Consider the following 16,067-nt stretch of genomic DNA (forward strand, 5'->3'; position numbering starts at 1 on the left):
CCGTCAGCCAGTGCAAACAACAACGTGTCAAGCGGCTGACTGAGGAGGTTGTGTTGCAATATGCATACTGAACGCACAAATGGGAAGGGGCGTCCTCTGCAGAGCCGCTGGAGGATGCAGAAGACGTCAGTTCTGCAGCTGCGAATGCATGCACACTTTTGTTCGAAAAGCAATTACCGTTATGAGTTTGTGCGTATGAGCAGATCAGTCAGCCTTTGTTAAGGACTTTTTCTTTGTGTGTCGGGCAACACTTTGCCACAATTATTGGTAATCTATTTTCATGAAAATATCACAGAGACTTTATTTTTAGGGATTATTACTACTATGATTATTCATTCATTCATTTTCTACCGCTTTTTCCTCACGAGGGTCGCGGGGGTGCTGGAGCCTATCCCAGCTGTCTTTGGGCGAGAGGCGGGGTACACCCTGGACTGGTCGCCAGCCAATCACAGGGCACATATAGACAAACAACCATTCACACTCACATTCATACCTATGGACAATTTGGAGTCGCCAATTAACCTAGCATGTTTTTGGAATGTGGGAGGAAACCGGAGAAAACCCACGCAGAGAACATGCAAACTCCACACAGAGATGGCCGAGGGTGGAATTGAACCCCGGTCTCCTAGCTGTGAGGTCTGCGCGCTAACCACTCGACCACCGTGTCGCCTACTATACAATATATATTATCTTATTATTCCCACAGTAGCAAATCATGTAATCTCACGATCAAATATTTTGGGTCTCAGCATCATGACCAAACATTGACATTAAGGGGGCGGAGTCACACTGAAGGGCGACGGAGGCAGATGTGCTAAGCGGCACATGGCCTGCTGTGTGGTCTGAGGCTTAATTTGGGATTAACGCTCAGGATATTACAGATTACCACACTCCACGTTAGACCTTGTGTCCAGCCAGCCCCGGCATGGATGGATGAGCTTTTATTTGCTGTGGGTGGGAGTCGATCTCGCGGCTGAGGCCGCCGCATCCAATCACAGGCAGCCGACTGTTTGTCGGAGCGCGGGATCCCGCTTAGATGAATCCACGACTGATCTTAATTTGAAACATCCTCAACTTCTATGTTTTGTTTTGCTTGGCTTGTTTCAAAAAGTGTCCTGGCTGGTCCATCAGCATCACAGAATGCTAAACAGTTTGAAGCAAGGTCGCCGCGGACAACAGAGATGTTATTCCCTTAAATAAAAGCTATGTAAAACCTTTTAAGGTAAATGATTTACAGAAAAGTAATACGACCAATGTTGATTCAGCATGTAGGTGAGGGAATCTCACACACACACACACACACACACACACTCACAAAGACTGAGGGCAAACCGCCAGCTGCCCCTGTATTTCTCTGTCCTCATACATATTTGATGCTCCTCATTAAAAGTTGATCACGGAAACACTTGTGCACGCTGACGTTTCTTTTACGTCTTCTTCCGCACCCTCAGACGCGCATTAGTAGACGAAAAAAGGCAAACGCAACGCTCATGTGTCGCACATCTGATGTCAGCGGAGGAGCTGAGTCATTGTTGAGTTAAACTATTAAAGTCAGAAGCTTCTAATATCGAAGTATCTGCAGTCGGTCTTTAGTTTTACTCAAAACTTACATTTGCTACTCTAGTTCCATTTGGCCATTGAATCCTGTACTTTTACTTCAAAATGTCATTCTAATATTGATGTCGTTTTAGCAGCGCAGGGTTTTTTAATGTAATGCAGCACTTAATAATTGAATATTTTTACATAAGTGCTTTCATGCAAGCACTTCCATGTGTTCCTGCACTGTGCTAACAAGCCATTGGGGGGGGGACGGGGGGGTTCCCTCTCCTCCTGTGCTATTGATTGGCTCTGTGACAAGGGTTCTGGGTTTGGCGCCGTCGTTCATACAAAGCAAACAACCACACGGCGTCTCATCAATTCTGCAGAAGGTCACAGTCGCACACGTTTACACATCTTTGCTATTTGACTGTTTTACAGGGCAAATATCACAGTCCACAGCAGGTCCATGTGGTCTGTGCATGTGTTTAACCCAGGGGTCTCAAACTCAATTTACCTGGGGGCCACTGGAGCTAGGGTCCCGGCCGCATCAGGTTTTAAAAAAAAAAAAAAAAAACGCATTTATTAAAAACAGAAAAATATACAAACTTTTTCAGTGCTTTGGTTCCGATTTTCTACAAGATAAAGAAATAAAGAAAATAAATCAATCAGTAATAAATAAATATAATAATAATAATAAAACGGCAAATAATAAAAAATATTTTTTTCAGATTAAAATGAACAAAGCATTATTAGAGCCCTGCAGACATGACAAAACACGACTATAGTCACATTTATACTCTTTTTATTTACAACATATTGCGCAACTGCAGGGTCTTGAGACACATGCTAACTCGCAAGCTACAGAGCTAGCCACCTAAACGGTAGCCTTCAAGTTATTTCTTTTAAACTTAAATAGCCAAAAACTTACCACTTCCACACGGATAGGGAGGATAACTATTAACAGTTATTTAACCTTTAACATGAACATTAATCAAACGTAGTAATTTTTTCTGGGTACATGATACCATACAGCATCCATATCAAACTTTAAACTTTCATATCAAGGCGGGGACCTCAAACTAGTGTCTTGCGGGCCACATTTGGCCCGCGGGCCGCGTGTTTGAGACCCTTGGTTTAACCCCTTGTGTGTTTTTTTTTGCTTCCGCAGAACCGCAGCTGAAGGGCATCGTCACGCGACTCTACTGTCGACACGGCTTCTACCTCCAAATGCTGCCGGACGGCACCATGGAAGGCACAAAGGACGAAAGCAGCTCCTTCTGTGAGTCATGTGATTAAGATGTGTGTCAGTAAAGTAATCTCCGCTGCTTCCCGGCGACACTTACAAGGGACTTCCTGCCAGCAGGCTGGAATATCGGAGTAAGAAGGCGCACCATAACGCCGCCATGCTTCCTTGGGTTGATTCACTCCGGGATCAATCAGGCTGAAAATGTATTCACACTCGGCAAGGTGCTGTGTGCCAACAGCAGCTAAATGGCTCATGTTCCCATGATGTAATACATCATACATGTGAGGAAGTCAACCGTGTATTTCTCGCTGCTCAAATTGGAATTGTGCACACATCTTTGTGCATGGCAAAAACATCACATCCTCGTCTCCCTGGATGCTCTCCAAGCCTGCCAGAGAGATCAGTATTGTATTATGGGATAGCCCTGATGTGGCGACACAGCATTTTTCTGTCAGAACACTGATTTAGACAGAAAACATGAAGTTAGCACAATTCTGGGATTTACAGCCCTGCAGGAGGGGCAACGGCCGCCTGCATGAAATTTACACTCAGGCAATTCATTAAGACGTCTGACTTTTTTTGGCAGTGGCGTCGCTGTTTGTCCTCTTTACATGATGCAAATATTGGCAGGATGCCGTTTGCTGCAACATTTACATTTGGTCAAGTGGACAAACAAGCTCATTGTGACGCTTTAACGACCTTGTATTGGATCGTCGTGTTAGAGTCCCCAAAAGTGGAACATTTCAGGTTTCAATCAGGGGTTATCATGCAGCCAAACTGTTGAAGTGGACCGAGAAGGAAAGCATCTCAGAAAGGTCTCCCAGAAAGTCCCATAAGAAACAGCCAATATTGCCAAGGAACCATCGAGGGTCCGACAGTGAGCATCAATCAACGCACTGCGGAAAGAAACTTTTATTGTGTTGTTTTGTGTCGTGACTCCACCCGGCCTCGCCACGCTGACACAAGCTATCCCGGGAAGGGACCGGACACGTGTCAGACTCCCTTATTTTCACCTGTCCTCCTGATTTTCCTGAATCTGACCAATGGGGCGAGATGCCGACAAAAAGGCTCTAAAGGACAGCATGAGCATTTCATACAGGAGATCAATAAGAAATCTGTGTATCGTTTCTGATGACGCTTGGGGCAGCCGGGGTCAGAAGTCGGTCGAAAACTGTCCCAAACAATACCGAAAAGATGTGTGAATGCAACGTGGGAGCACAAAGCAAAGGGAAGAGAAGAAAGCGAGATTAGGCTGATGAAAGCCATATTGACTCTCAGCGTGTAGATCAGAAAGCAACGAGGAGCCGAGTCATCCTCTGACTTTTATCCTCTTTAATTAGCATCTCCCGCTGTTGGAAGGAAATGTTATTTATCTGTCTCTTTCCACGGGAACAACTCTCTCTCTCTCTCTTTCCATCTGGTTTGCTTTGTCTGACTCTCCCCCAGCGCTTAGTCGCACTTCTTCACACGACACAAGATGGAGGAAAGAGAGAGGGACCAATTAAAGAGTTTGAGTGCCTGTGCCCAGGTCTTGAGCTGGGAAGGGAGAAGACGACCAAGGGAACACGAGTGGCCTTGCGAGGGGGAGATCTTGGAGAAAACCAAACCAGAGTAAGATGGGGTAGCTGATGCGTATAGTGGAATATTATTGTAATATTCTCGACTGTAGGCTACGCTAATGAGGTCTGATGCATAGAATAAAAAGACAATACAGAAAGGAAGTGGAATTATTGCAACATGGCTGTGCATTAATGAATAGACCTAAGTCATGTCCACAAGAAAACTAAACTGCACTTCATCCATTAAAGGGCGGTTCAGAATGACAAGCAAGGGAAGATGGATAACGTCATGGAGAAATCGTTAAAGGAGATACGGGGAGTGTAAGTTACATAAGAGCAGAGTGGAGGTACTCGTCTTCTTCTTTGTTGGCCCATGTCAGCTCATCTGGTCCTCCATTGCCATTTCTTACAGCTCGCAGACGATTAAGGATGGTTTCATTTGTTTGTCGATGGAACTCAAAGACAGCAAAGTGTCAGGCGACTGATCCCAGAGCTGTGCTTACGTCACGTTGCAACATCTATGTGTGGAGTCTTATTGAAGAAGTGTAGTGAAGATGACAACGTCGGCCTCTAAAGCGGTGATGTCAAACAACTGGACAACTGGTGTGATTGTTCACTTCGATAGTTTGCAGCTGTGGAATGGGCAAATTACACATTTCCCAGCATGCTTTGCTGCAGTGAAAATGATGACTTTAGACCAGGGGTCTCAAACACGTGGATAATGTGGATGCTGTATGGTATCATGTACTCAGAAAAAATGATTACGTTTGATTCATGTTCATGTTAAAGGTTAAATAACTGTTAATAGTTATCCTCCCTATCCGTGTGGAAGTGGTAAGTTTTTGGCTATTTAAGTTTAAAGGAAATAACTTGAAGGCTACCGTTTAGGTCGCTAGCTCTCTAGTTTGCGAGTTAGCATGTGTCTCGAGACCCTGTAGTTGCGCAATATGTTGTAAATAAAAAGAGTATAAATGTGACTATAGTCGTGTTTTGTCATGTCTACAGGGCATTTTAATCTGAAAAAAATTTGTCTACCCACCAACTATAAGTTTTTATTATTTGCCGTTTTATTGTTATTTTATTTATTTATTTATTACTGATTGATTGATTTTCTTTATTCTTGATTTGTTTATTTATTTTTCATCTTATTTTGTGTAGAAAAATAAAAAGTAAGATATTTGAGAACAGTGGAATGTTTTATGAGAGCTTTTATTGTAGAAAATCAAAACCAAAGCAAAGTTTAATCATTTTTCTGTTTTTAATAATTTTGGAAAACCTGATGCGGCCCAGTCTCGCCCAGACTCTAGCTCCAGTGGCCCCCTAAGTAAATTGAGTTTGAGACCCCTGCTTTTGACTGTTTTATGACTCGTGTACAGACACATTTTTTGGCACGCTTTTGTTCTGAATACTGCATGGTTGTGAATTTTGTGCTCTGCACAATATTGTTTCCACTTTTCAAATTAAAATGCTAGGGTAGTAGTTTATATACCGGAGGAGTTGCTTCATTGTGCAGAACGTTGTAAGCACTTTGTTAGATAATTGCAGCGCAGGCACATGCACTCTAAATCATTGGAACACCTTAACAAGGCTTCAAACCCAACCAAGGGGTTTTTTTCGCCAGATTTTGGGGTGTTTGTAATGCGGTGCTTTACAAAAAGTAGAACGGGTCCCCCCATGGGGGACGCAGGAGTCTTTCATTTGAATGTAGACCTACCAACATGTACAGATTTATAGTACTCAGCGTTCAATTTGACCAAAGTCCAAGACTTTGTTTTTGTTGCACAATTCTAAACATCTTAACTTTGCGTCCTGATGCTGCAGCTCCTCCTTGGACGCCTCTTCCCCCCACATCCAATCTCCCTCCGCTTTCTCTTTGTTTATTTATTGTCTCCATGATCTCCAGCCCTCAAATTGACTCGCGGGATTGATTTGGCACCACCCTCCTCCCCCCTCTCATTTCCTCTCCCTGGGGAGTGACAGAAAAACAAAAGTTTTGATAAATATTTTTTCGGAGGGGAGAATGAAATTGAATAAAACAGAGAGAGGAGGGCTTGTGGGAAATCAACATAATGATCGGTGCTTGTATAAGTCAGAAATAGTTCTACTGATGTGTGCGATAGCAAATCCCTTCTTGATTGAGGGATGAAAAAAGAACTGTTTAAACCTGACTTTGTACTTTCACACTGAGATGGTATATTTCCGTTCAATATGAACATTTGACAAGGAAGTAGCCAGAAAGTTGCATATATTCACAAACTTTTTCTCCCTACTGCGGCTAACATTGACTTTCTGTCTCCATCCATTATGTTGGCAGAACTCCTTATTTAAAATTGATTTGAAACTTGCCTGTATTAAATTTTTCATCTCCACAAGACTTCTTTCATCCATCCATCATTTTAGCATGCACACGCGTAATTAGTCATTGACAAAATGCATAGCACCGGTGCCGCCATTGATGTTCGCTCTCGTGCACGTGCCTTTGAATGATCCCTGGCAAAAAATAGTTTCAATAGGAAGCGAAACAGAAACTGGTTTTCGTGAGGTGCACCACCAAGCGCGGCTGGGAATGAGCTCCAAGCGAGCTCAAGAGGTCATTTTCTAATGAAGTGTCCTCCTAATGCTCTCCACTGTGATTTGGTCTCTTTCGGCTGCGTGTCCACCTGGGGAATTCTGTCACGGCCGGGTCGGCATGACCTCTACAGTCTCCAGCCACTGGATTTTTAATTCCTGCTAATCCCACCATCCCACTTCCTCCTCTTGCTGCTTATTCCCAAATGTGAGACACAATAGGAGAAATTGACTCATGCTTTTCTCTTTTTTTGTGTGTGTGTGTGTGTTTTTAACAGTGCAGTTCAACTTGATTCCTGTGGGCCTCCGGATAGTTGCCATCCAGAGCACCAAGACGGGGCTCTACGTGGCCATGAACAGCGAGGGCTACCTCTACACTTCGGTATGAACCTCCTATTCAAAGATACCGTCTGATTTCAATCAAATAAAATAAGATTTGCCTTTATTCGTCCCTCAGTGGGGAAATTTGAATTGCACAGCAGCAAGAGTACATAATCAGTTAAGCAGTACAAAATACACAATGTAGAAAAATAAACAATATAAACAACCCAAGAGTTATATACAATACAGTATGTAGATAATATGAAACGAGATGAGTCTATACACCGAGATCTTGCTAATGAGTTGATATGAGGCATTATGGAAATACTTCACATAGAACTTAGTATATTGCATTTAGAGGCCTTAGTATTGCACATGGAGGTTGATCAGATATTGCACAGTGAATGGGGTCTGGAGTAACTATACTGACTATAAAAGCAAGTATATACAAATAATATAATATAATATAATATAATATAATATAATATAATATAATATAATATAATATAATATAATATAATATAATAATATACAAATGAATGAAAAAAAGCCAAAAGACATGATGAACCTCGGAGTAAACAAATGAGGCAGAATGAACTGACTAAATTTGTCCTTGAACATAATTGTGTAAGGCTTGGACCATCGCCCCCCCCCCCCCATGAGACAGTTAAACCCCTCCTATAGAGGTTATACTGGCTGTATAGGCTTTCTCCTAACAAAAGGGAAGGTGACCCATTTTTTAGCACATCAGGGAAAGGACCCTTGCTGAAAAGTTTGGAGAAAATCCCTCTGAGTCAGATGATAGGGAAAGGAGGAGGGGGGGGTGCTTTTGTATCCCGCCCCTCACCTTAAATGACCTGCTTGGCTCTTATTCGTTGCAAAATGTGAGTGAAAGACTGGAGGAAAAAAGATTAGGAAGGCAGATTTTTTTTGCCGTTTCGAGTCTGTAGAGGTTCCGTGTGTTATGCTATGTGCAACTGGCACGAGGGCGGGGATTTGATATTTTAGCACGCCCACAGTGGGCAAAATACAGCACCAAAACAAAGCTTACATGCGCCATCAATCCAAAAAAAAGCTGTGTGCTCCGGCTCTGCATTGCAGGTAAAGGAGTGATCGGTCCGAGCAGGAAAGGGTGACCATCCGAGCAGTGCAACCTCATTAAGGTAAAGGTTACACTGCGAAAATATACTGTCCTGTTGGCCACCGCGCTCCAGGCTCGATATCTTAACTACTGCAAGAAATGAGGGCGCTGTGTAGATGACAGTTTTGTTTTAGAGGTTGATGTGTTCCACTCTTCTAGGGTTGCTTCTTTAGCAGGCGGAGTAGCAAATTTGGTACTGGAACGTGTATTCAAATTGGACCGCTTGCTGTGTGCCGGGAAGAATAAAAGATTTCTCCCAGGCATGAGAAAATTGAATTAATGAAAGAAATAAGAAATTGATACCTTGATTTTCAGTATTAATATGTTCCAAAAGAACGTATGGAACTTATTGTTGATGTGTACATTCTGGAGAATACATCCACACCGACCTCACCTTCATACCTTGAGGCAAGTTTTTCCTTGAATCCAATAATGTTTCTCAACTTCTTTATCAAATTGCTGGCTCGTAATGTCTCAAATGACAAATGCCAGCGGGACCACAGGATCAGAGGCTCGCCAACCAGAGCGATGAACGAAAACAGAGGTGAAAAAGGAAGCTCCTTCGTCATCACCGACGTTACGTCCAAGAATGTGCAGACATCGACTCACAACTAAAGATCTGTGCAATCACAATCGCATGCACTAGACCAGTGGTTCCCAAACTTTTATTGAAAATGACCTCACAGCTAGGAGACCAGCGTTCAATTCCACCCTCGGCCATCTCTGTGAGAATGTGGAGTTTGAATGTCCACATTCCAAAAACATGCTAGGTTAATTAGCGACTCCAAATTGTCCATAGGTATGAATGTGAGTGTGAATGGTTGTTTGTCTATATGTGCCCTGTGATTGGCTGGCCACCAGTCCAGGGTGTACCCCGCCTCTCGCCCAAAGACAGCTGGGATAGGTTCCAGCACCCCCCAGCGGTCGAAAATGAATGAATGAATGAATGAATGAAATTATCTTCAGTGTTCACCGGAGACCCGCACCCCCCTTTTGTCATAACGTATAGAATCTATACACACGAGAGAAACCACGAACGCCAGCATGTACATATGAAAAACAGTGATTATTGCAAGCGATAGAAAGATATCTGAATACAACACAATTAAATACATGTATTTGTACGCTTGTGTCTTCGTTGGAATAGGTGTGTATACTATGTCAGTTGGTTCTTCTCTTGCAGGCATGTGTTTGGCCAGCTATGTGGGGCGGGTTGAGCATGACCTGTGAACCAGGAAGTGCGGGAATCGGTGTGTGTGCTGCGCTCTGGTGGTGGAAGTGTGAAAAATAAAGTTGACTGGAAGCAGCCGTTCGCCGTGTTCTTTTTTGGTATTGAAATCCTTAAGCAAAGATTGATTTAAGCTGCTTTTGTATCGATATAAGCAGACCAAATTGGCTGGCGGGAGATGAAAAGGGCATCGTAGTAACCGGATTATCATAATAACCGGGTATCGTACTAACGGAACTAATTATATCATAAAAGACTAGAAATTTGCCGGGAAATGAAAATAGTATCGTAATAAGCAGTACTTCGATATAAACGATATCGATATAACGAGACTTTACTGTAAGTAGGGGCTTTTGTTTGGGCGCTCCATTCCACTGAATGATACAGTACAGGGCAAATAAACTAGTTTGTGTAACTCATTTGAGTTTGCCAGATGAATGTACTGTACAAGATACTGTAGCATTGTGTAAACAAGTATTGTGGGATTTGGTATTGAGTGTGTGATCCAAGATTGATTAATGAATCATATAAAACCGAGGTTTGACTGTTTATGTTTAAAATGTTGCACTCTTGTTCGACATGATGTGGAAGTACCATATTGTGAAGTTGGTGTATTTTTATGTCATACCTGGTTTAATTTAATGAACCGTTGGGTACGAGAACTATGGCAGTATGGAAGTATGCCGGGTGCGCAGAACTCAGTACCAATTGTCACTTGTATTTTTCCGATGTAACAATTGTTTATGTTTCCATTGGCTTTCCAAGGAAACTAGAGTAAGGCACCAACGGGAAGGTTTTTGTTTTCGGGAGTCACCGCTCCTCTGATCTTGCCACTTCACAGACAGACTTTGTGAACAAAGCCAAACCAGGTCCAAGCCAAATTCTCCAATACTCATCCAACTGTGTCCAATATCCAATTATCTGAGTAGTTGTGTCAGGGAAGGAGGCTAAGGGATGTAACGTGTCAGCCAAGAGGAGAAGAATGCAGATTTGCCATGAAGGCAACCTTGAGATTATTGATTTATGCTCATTTTGGTGCTTGTTTGTCGTTGAGTGCAGGGCACAAAGTACTAGGAAAAAAAACACTTCTGTGGTTAAAACTCACGATGGATTTATTTTGCACATGACAAAAACCTAAAGGCTCCTCTGAGCGCTTTGTGACACTTTTAAGACTAGGTGGGATGCTAGAAGCAGGCGTGATGGATTGACAAGTCTGTGCCCCGCTGGGAGCCATGACAGTCCTTCTCCTTCTTTCCCTGTCGCCTGCTGTCCAACCATTTGTGTCAGCTGGACTGTGTGGTGCTTCATTTTTTTTTTCCTCCGTGAGTGTATCCCTGTCTACATGTTTCTCTTATCTGCTGGCCTTGTTCTCTCTGCTGGACCTCTAAGCTATTCAGTCCTGTCACAATCACCTGACCAGCACAAAGGCTGTTGTAAATGGCGGTGTAAACCCCTCATTGTGCACATAATGGACCTCTGCACACCTGTGGGCACCCTCCCCGAAAATGACTTCCTGTTAAAAATAGTGCTCAGCTGAGGATGCGGTGGCCCATTTTATTAGCGGCGTGGTGTGGAAAAGCCTCTTGGGCAGAGATGTGGAGACGATGTGCTTCTACTGTGTGTGTGGTGAAATCATGCTGCCTTGAACTGTCGGAAAACGGCACACAGACACACACTTTCTCCCGTGTTCATTTCGGCTTCCCTCCACGTACCCAAGAGGCCACATGTGTAGTCAGGTATGAACATAGAGAACCGGGCAGACATAATTGGGCCAGACCGCTAGCAGGGTCTCCACTAGGGATGCTTACCAAAACTCCCTACCATAAAGGGCCTCATTTTGGTGCACTGAAAATTAGGTACAGTATATACGATGCCAAAATTAGTTTGTATAAAAAAAAATGTTGATGAATCATATGCCTTTTATGCTTTTTAAATGTTAAATGGTAATTTTGCAAGATAGATTCAAAATGTTTAAACGCAATTAAGTCACACGGTAACAGTATTTGTATCCCCAAAACAGCTCCAAAAGATGCAGAGCTTTAATTTTCGGAGCCTCAGAATCTCTCCTGCCTTTGTTATCTCCGCCATTATTCCTCCCCTGATAGTCTTCCACTTCCATTATCTCCTATACTGCTTTTTTTCCGGGGGCAGGCAGTAATTTAAGCAATTTTTTGTGTCCCTCTCCCGGCTCAGGGTGCACCCACATGAAAACAGGGAACACCTCCTCTCACATGAGCCAAGGAAACAAATATGAGGCCGTATTGTTGGGGAGGAGGAATGAGCCGTGAGTTTTACATTCACCCTAAAATGCCGCAGGAGGATCAAAAAAGCTGCCTCCCCGCTGCTTAGGACAAGACTTACAGCTGTCCCAAAAGAGCTGAGAGGGCCAAGCTCCATTCTGCATTCCAATCAGTGCTAACAATCCATAAACACACACACACACACACACACACACACACACACAGACAAGGTCGTATACAAACACACTTGAGGAAGCTGCACTTGCAAGGTAGACTAGAAAAGGACAAAGGACTCACACGTGTCTGTAATTTATTACACATTGTTGGACTTAATAAATAAAGCTCCCGGTGTGTCATGTTTCCAGCAAAGTTAATAGCGATGGATGGTCGTCTGTGATATGAAGTGAACACATCCATCATCCGAAACAAAAACACAAGATGCTTTTTACAGCATAGATGCTGGAACATGCCTGTTTCATGCATGGATAAATATTGACATGTTTCATACTTTATATCAGGGGTCTCAAACACGTGGCCCGCAGGACACTAGTTTGAGGCCCCCGCCTTGATATGAAGGTTTAATGTTAGTGCGGCCCGCGCAAGTTTGATATGGATGCTGTATGGTATCATGTACCCAGAAAAAATTATTACGTTTGATTAATGTTCATGTTAAAGGTTAAATAACTGTTAATAGTTATCCTCCCTATCCGTGTGGAAGTGGTAAGTTTTTGGCTATTTAAGTTGAAAGGAAATAACTTGAAGGCTACCGTTTAGGTCGCTAGCTCTCTAGTTTGCGAGTTAGCATGTGTCTCAAGACCCTGCAGTTGCGCAATATGTTGTAAATAAAAAGAGTATAAATGTGACTATAGTCGTGTTTTGTCATGTCTACAGGGCTCTAATAATGCTTTGTTCATTTTAATCTGAAAAAAATAATTTGTCTACCCACCAACTATATGTGGTTTCTTAAGTTTTTATTATTTGGTGTTTTATTATTATTATTATATTTATTTATTACTGATTGATTGATTTTTATTGTTGATTTGTTTATTTATTTTTCATCTTATTTTGTGTAGATATTTGAGAACAGTGGAATGTTTTATCAGAGCTTTTATTGTAAAAAATCGGAACAAAAGCAAAGTTTATTCACTTTTCTGTTTTTAATAAATGCGTTTTTTTGTTTTTTTTTTTTGAAAAACCTGATGCGGCCCAGCCTCGCCCAGACCCTAGCTCCAGTGGACCCCCAAGTAAATTAAGTTTGAGACCCCTGCTTTATATTGACTTTAGTTTATTTCCAAATAATGAATTAAAAATGTAAATCATGATCTGCTGTTGATCTGACCTTTGACTAGCCTAAACATGGCGTCCTTTTAGTCCAAGGGTCTTCAATTAAAATGTAGTCAGGTCTGTTTTCACAGTGAAGGTCCAGACCTTATTTTACCTTAAAGTGCATCAAACAGACGAGCTCATGTGAATATCAAATGTAATGAAACCCCCGCACGGTGAACTGTCAGGAGGACTTATTAATATTAGTGCAGACCTGCCAACGTGTCTGAGTTTGTCATACTCAGCATCCAATTTGAATACGCTTGTATGCATCTCTGCTCTGCCATTTTGTTGCATTTTTGCCGGTTTCAATTTTGAGTTCAGTGTCTGTACAGGAAAAATATATTACCAGTTTGTCAATAGTATCTCGAATCGAACCCCCTCAGTGGGGGCATGACAGAAAATAACCACAATTTGGCACTTAAAAACAGGACCAAATTTTATTGTATTTAAAGGACCAATACTGGGTCCGAATCAGAGGTTCATCATTCTGTAATGGATGACCATCGTTCTAATATTCATTCATTTTCTACTGCTTATCCTCACAAGGGTTGCAGGGGGGCTGGAGCCTATCCCAGAGGCGGGGTACACCCAGAACTGGTGGCCAGCCAATCACAGGGCACATATAGACAAACAAGCATTCACACTCACATTCATACCTATGGACAATTTGGAGTCGCCAATTGGAATGTGGGAGGAAACCGGAATACCCGGAGAAAACCCACGCATGCACAGGGAGAACATGCAAACTCCACACAGAGATGGCCGAGGGCGGAATCGAACTCTGGTCTAACTCTGGCTAACCACTCGTCCACCATGCAGCCCTAATATGTTTTAGGTAAAAGAGTATTGGTGCATTATACACACACATACACACCTGACAGGTGGAAAATTGGCAATTAGCCGTCTCCCCCGATAAAACCTTCAACAGTCTTTTTACAGTCTGGCCCGAGAGGACACACACCTCCCTTTCCGTGACCTTCCTTCTCATCCCGCCCATCGAATCACAACCCGCTCGTTTCGTTTTCCTTTGAGTCAGCACCCTTGGTTTTTTTTTGCTTTTCCTCTGCCCTCTTTTCCTTCACTTTTCCTCTCTTTAAGAGCCAGCGACCTCCACCTCCCATCACACACACACACACACACACACTGATCAACCACCACTATCCAAACACCCCCCTCTGTTATGTCCTCCTCTGGTGTGGCGGACACATGTGGCCCGCAGGAAGGAGATGATACAAAATGTGACGGATGGATGGAGGTGAGGAAAAAGGGGGAGGTGAGAGGAAGAAATAGCGGATGAAGCAAAAGGAGGAGAGGGGGAAGCGCCATACGGGGAGGGGCTTTGGAAAATCCCCAAATGCACGGCGAGGGTCTGCTCGTCAAGGTGAGGAGCAGAGGACGTCCCCCCTCTGCTTCTTGGCCCTGGTGCACATCCTCCAGCTGTTCTCATTACCGCATGGCGTGTGTGCGTGCGTCTGTTTTGTCAGCCATGTACGGCGGGCTTATTCCAACTACCTGGACTATTTATTTGCTTTCTGATACCAATTTCATAACTACATGATTGACATGTGGGAAAAACTGCACCTCCAATTTTGAAGTTTTGGATGGAACTAAGACTCAATTTCCCGTATGTAGCGCTACTATGTCAATCGGCAGCAAGCTCAATGAAAGCTATACATCTCCTCTCAGTCATGTGCGACATACATACGAGTGTGAACGTGCCCTATTGACGCTGTGAAATGCATTCGTCCTCCAGGATGTGGTCGATAAGTGCTGGTGACTCAAAGCCCCAGAATTAACCCGTTGTTGCCTGATGGAAACTTCCGAGTGAAGTTCCTCCAATCAAAGAGCAATCTAGTTTTTTGCAGTCTAATGTCTATTGACTTTGTGCAGAGGTCTTACTTTGAATCAATGTACCAGGAGAGCACACATGACGCTTAATGGTTAATGGCAGTTGTGTGTTGTTTGTGTGTGTGTGTGTGTGTGTGTGTGTGTCATAATCCTATACATCCACAGCGTCACCCCTCATTATTTCATCTCCTTTTTTCTCTCTCTATTCCCTCTCTTCTGTCTTTGCAAGTGAGTGATGAGCCTGGCGACTAATCCATCTGTCACAGTTTGTGTGCGTGCACAGGTCACATGGTGCCGGCTGGGTGGGTGGCCTCTGCCATGCAGGTGCGCATGAGTGGAAGCACACAACCGTGCAAGTCGGGTTGTGTAACGATGGCGTGTTCTCAAATAGATTAAAGTTTAGGGGAAGTTTTTCTGCTAATATTTGCACGGTTTGGTGCATAAAAAAAGGAAATGATGGCGGTAGCTGCCTGTGTTTAGAGCACCCCCTGTTGAAGGCAAGAAAAAGTGCAGCAGATTTAATGGGCCTCACTGCTTCCGTTTTATTATTATTATTATTATTATGATTATTTTGTGCAGGCTCTCTTCAGCGATCCTGTTCGATGTTCAAGGTGACGAGGGCTGTCAAAAAAATCCTTGATTGTTTGCTGAGGAGGAAATGATTAAATCGGTGTGACGGCTCGTCAAAGTAAAAGATCAGCAGACGGAGTCTGCGTCTGTCCCCCGTGTGTGTGCCCTGTGAGTAATGCGCCCCCTAAAATGAGTGTGTTGTCACACAAAGTAGCAGCAGCTGACGGCACCCTGGGGTGAGTGTGTGAGCAAAGTGATGAACGCCTCGTGAAATTAGAACATAATGTGGCTGCAATAAGGCCTAACAGGGTGAAGATAGTGTACTATTTGGCTTATTATTGCATGGAAACTACCTACACCAGGGGTCTCAAACTCGCGGACCCCCACCTTGATACCAAAGTTTAATGTTGAAATGACAGCTTAAAGCTGTGTGCACACCGGACACATGATTTTGCCCCGCCCATACTGTTACCCTACCCTG

General features: G+C 43.3%; 1 protein-coding gene across 1 annotated transcript in view; it reads left to right on the forward strand.

Moving 5' to 3' along the window:
* The window catches only part of fgf11a (fibroblast growth factor 11a), a 38,281-nt gene that overhangs the window by 17,680 nt on the left and 4,534 nt on the right, over positions 1 to 16,067 (forward strand). The window contains exons 2-3 of the mRNA XM_058065940.2: positions 2,708 to 2,818; positions 7,191 to 7,294. Of these exons, the coding sequence (XP_057921923.1) occupies positions 2,708 to 2,818; positions 7,191 to 7,294 (215 nt within the window). The remainder of the gene's footprint in view (positions 1 to 2,707; positions 2,819 to 7,190; positions 7,295 to 16,067) is intronic.

The sequence above is a fragment of the Doryrhamphus excisus genome, linkage group LG2, assembly GCF_037039965.1.
Source record: "Doryrhamphus excisus strain RoL-2023G ecotype Guam linkage group LG2, RoL_Dexc_Guam_v1.1, whole genome shotgun sequence".
Taxonomy (NCBI): domain Eukaryota; kingdom Metazoa; phylum Chordata; class Actinopteri; order Syngnathiformes; family Syngnathidae; genus Doryrhamphus; species Doryrhamphus excisus.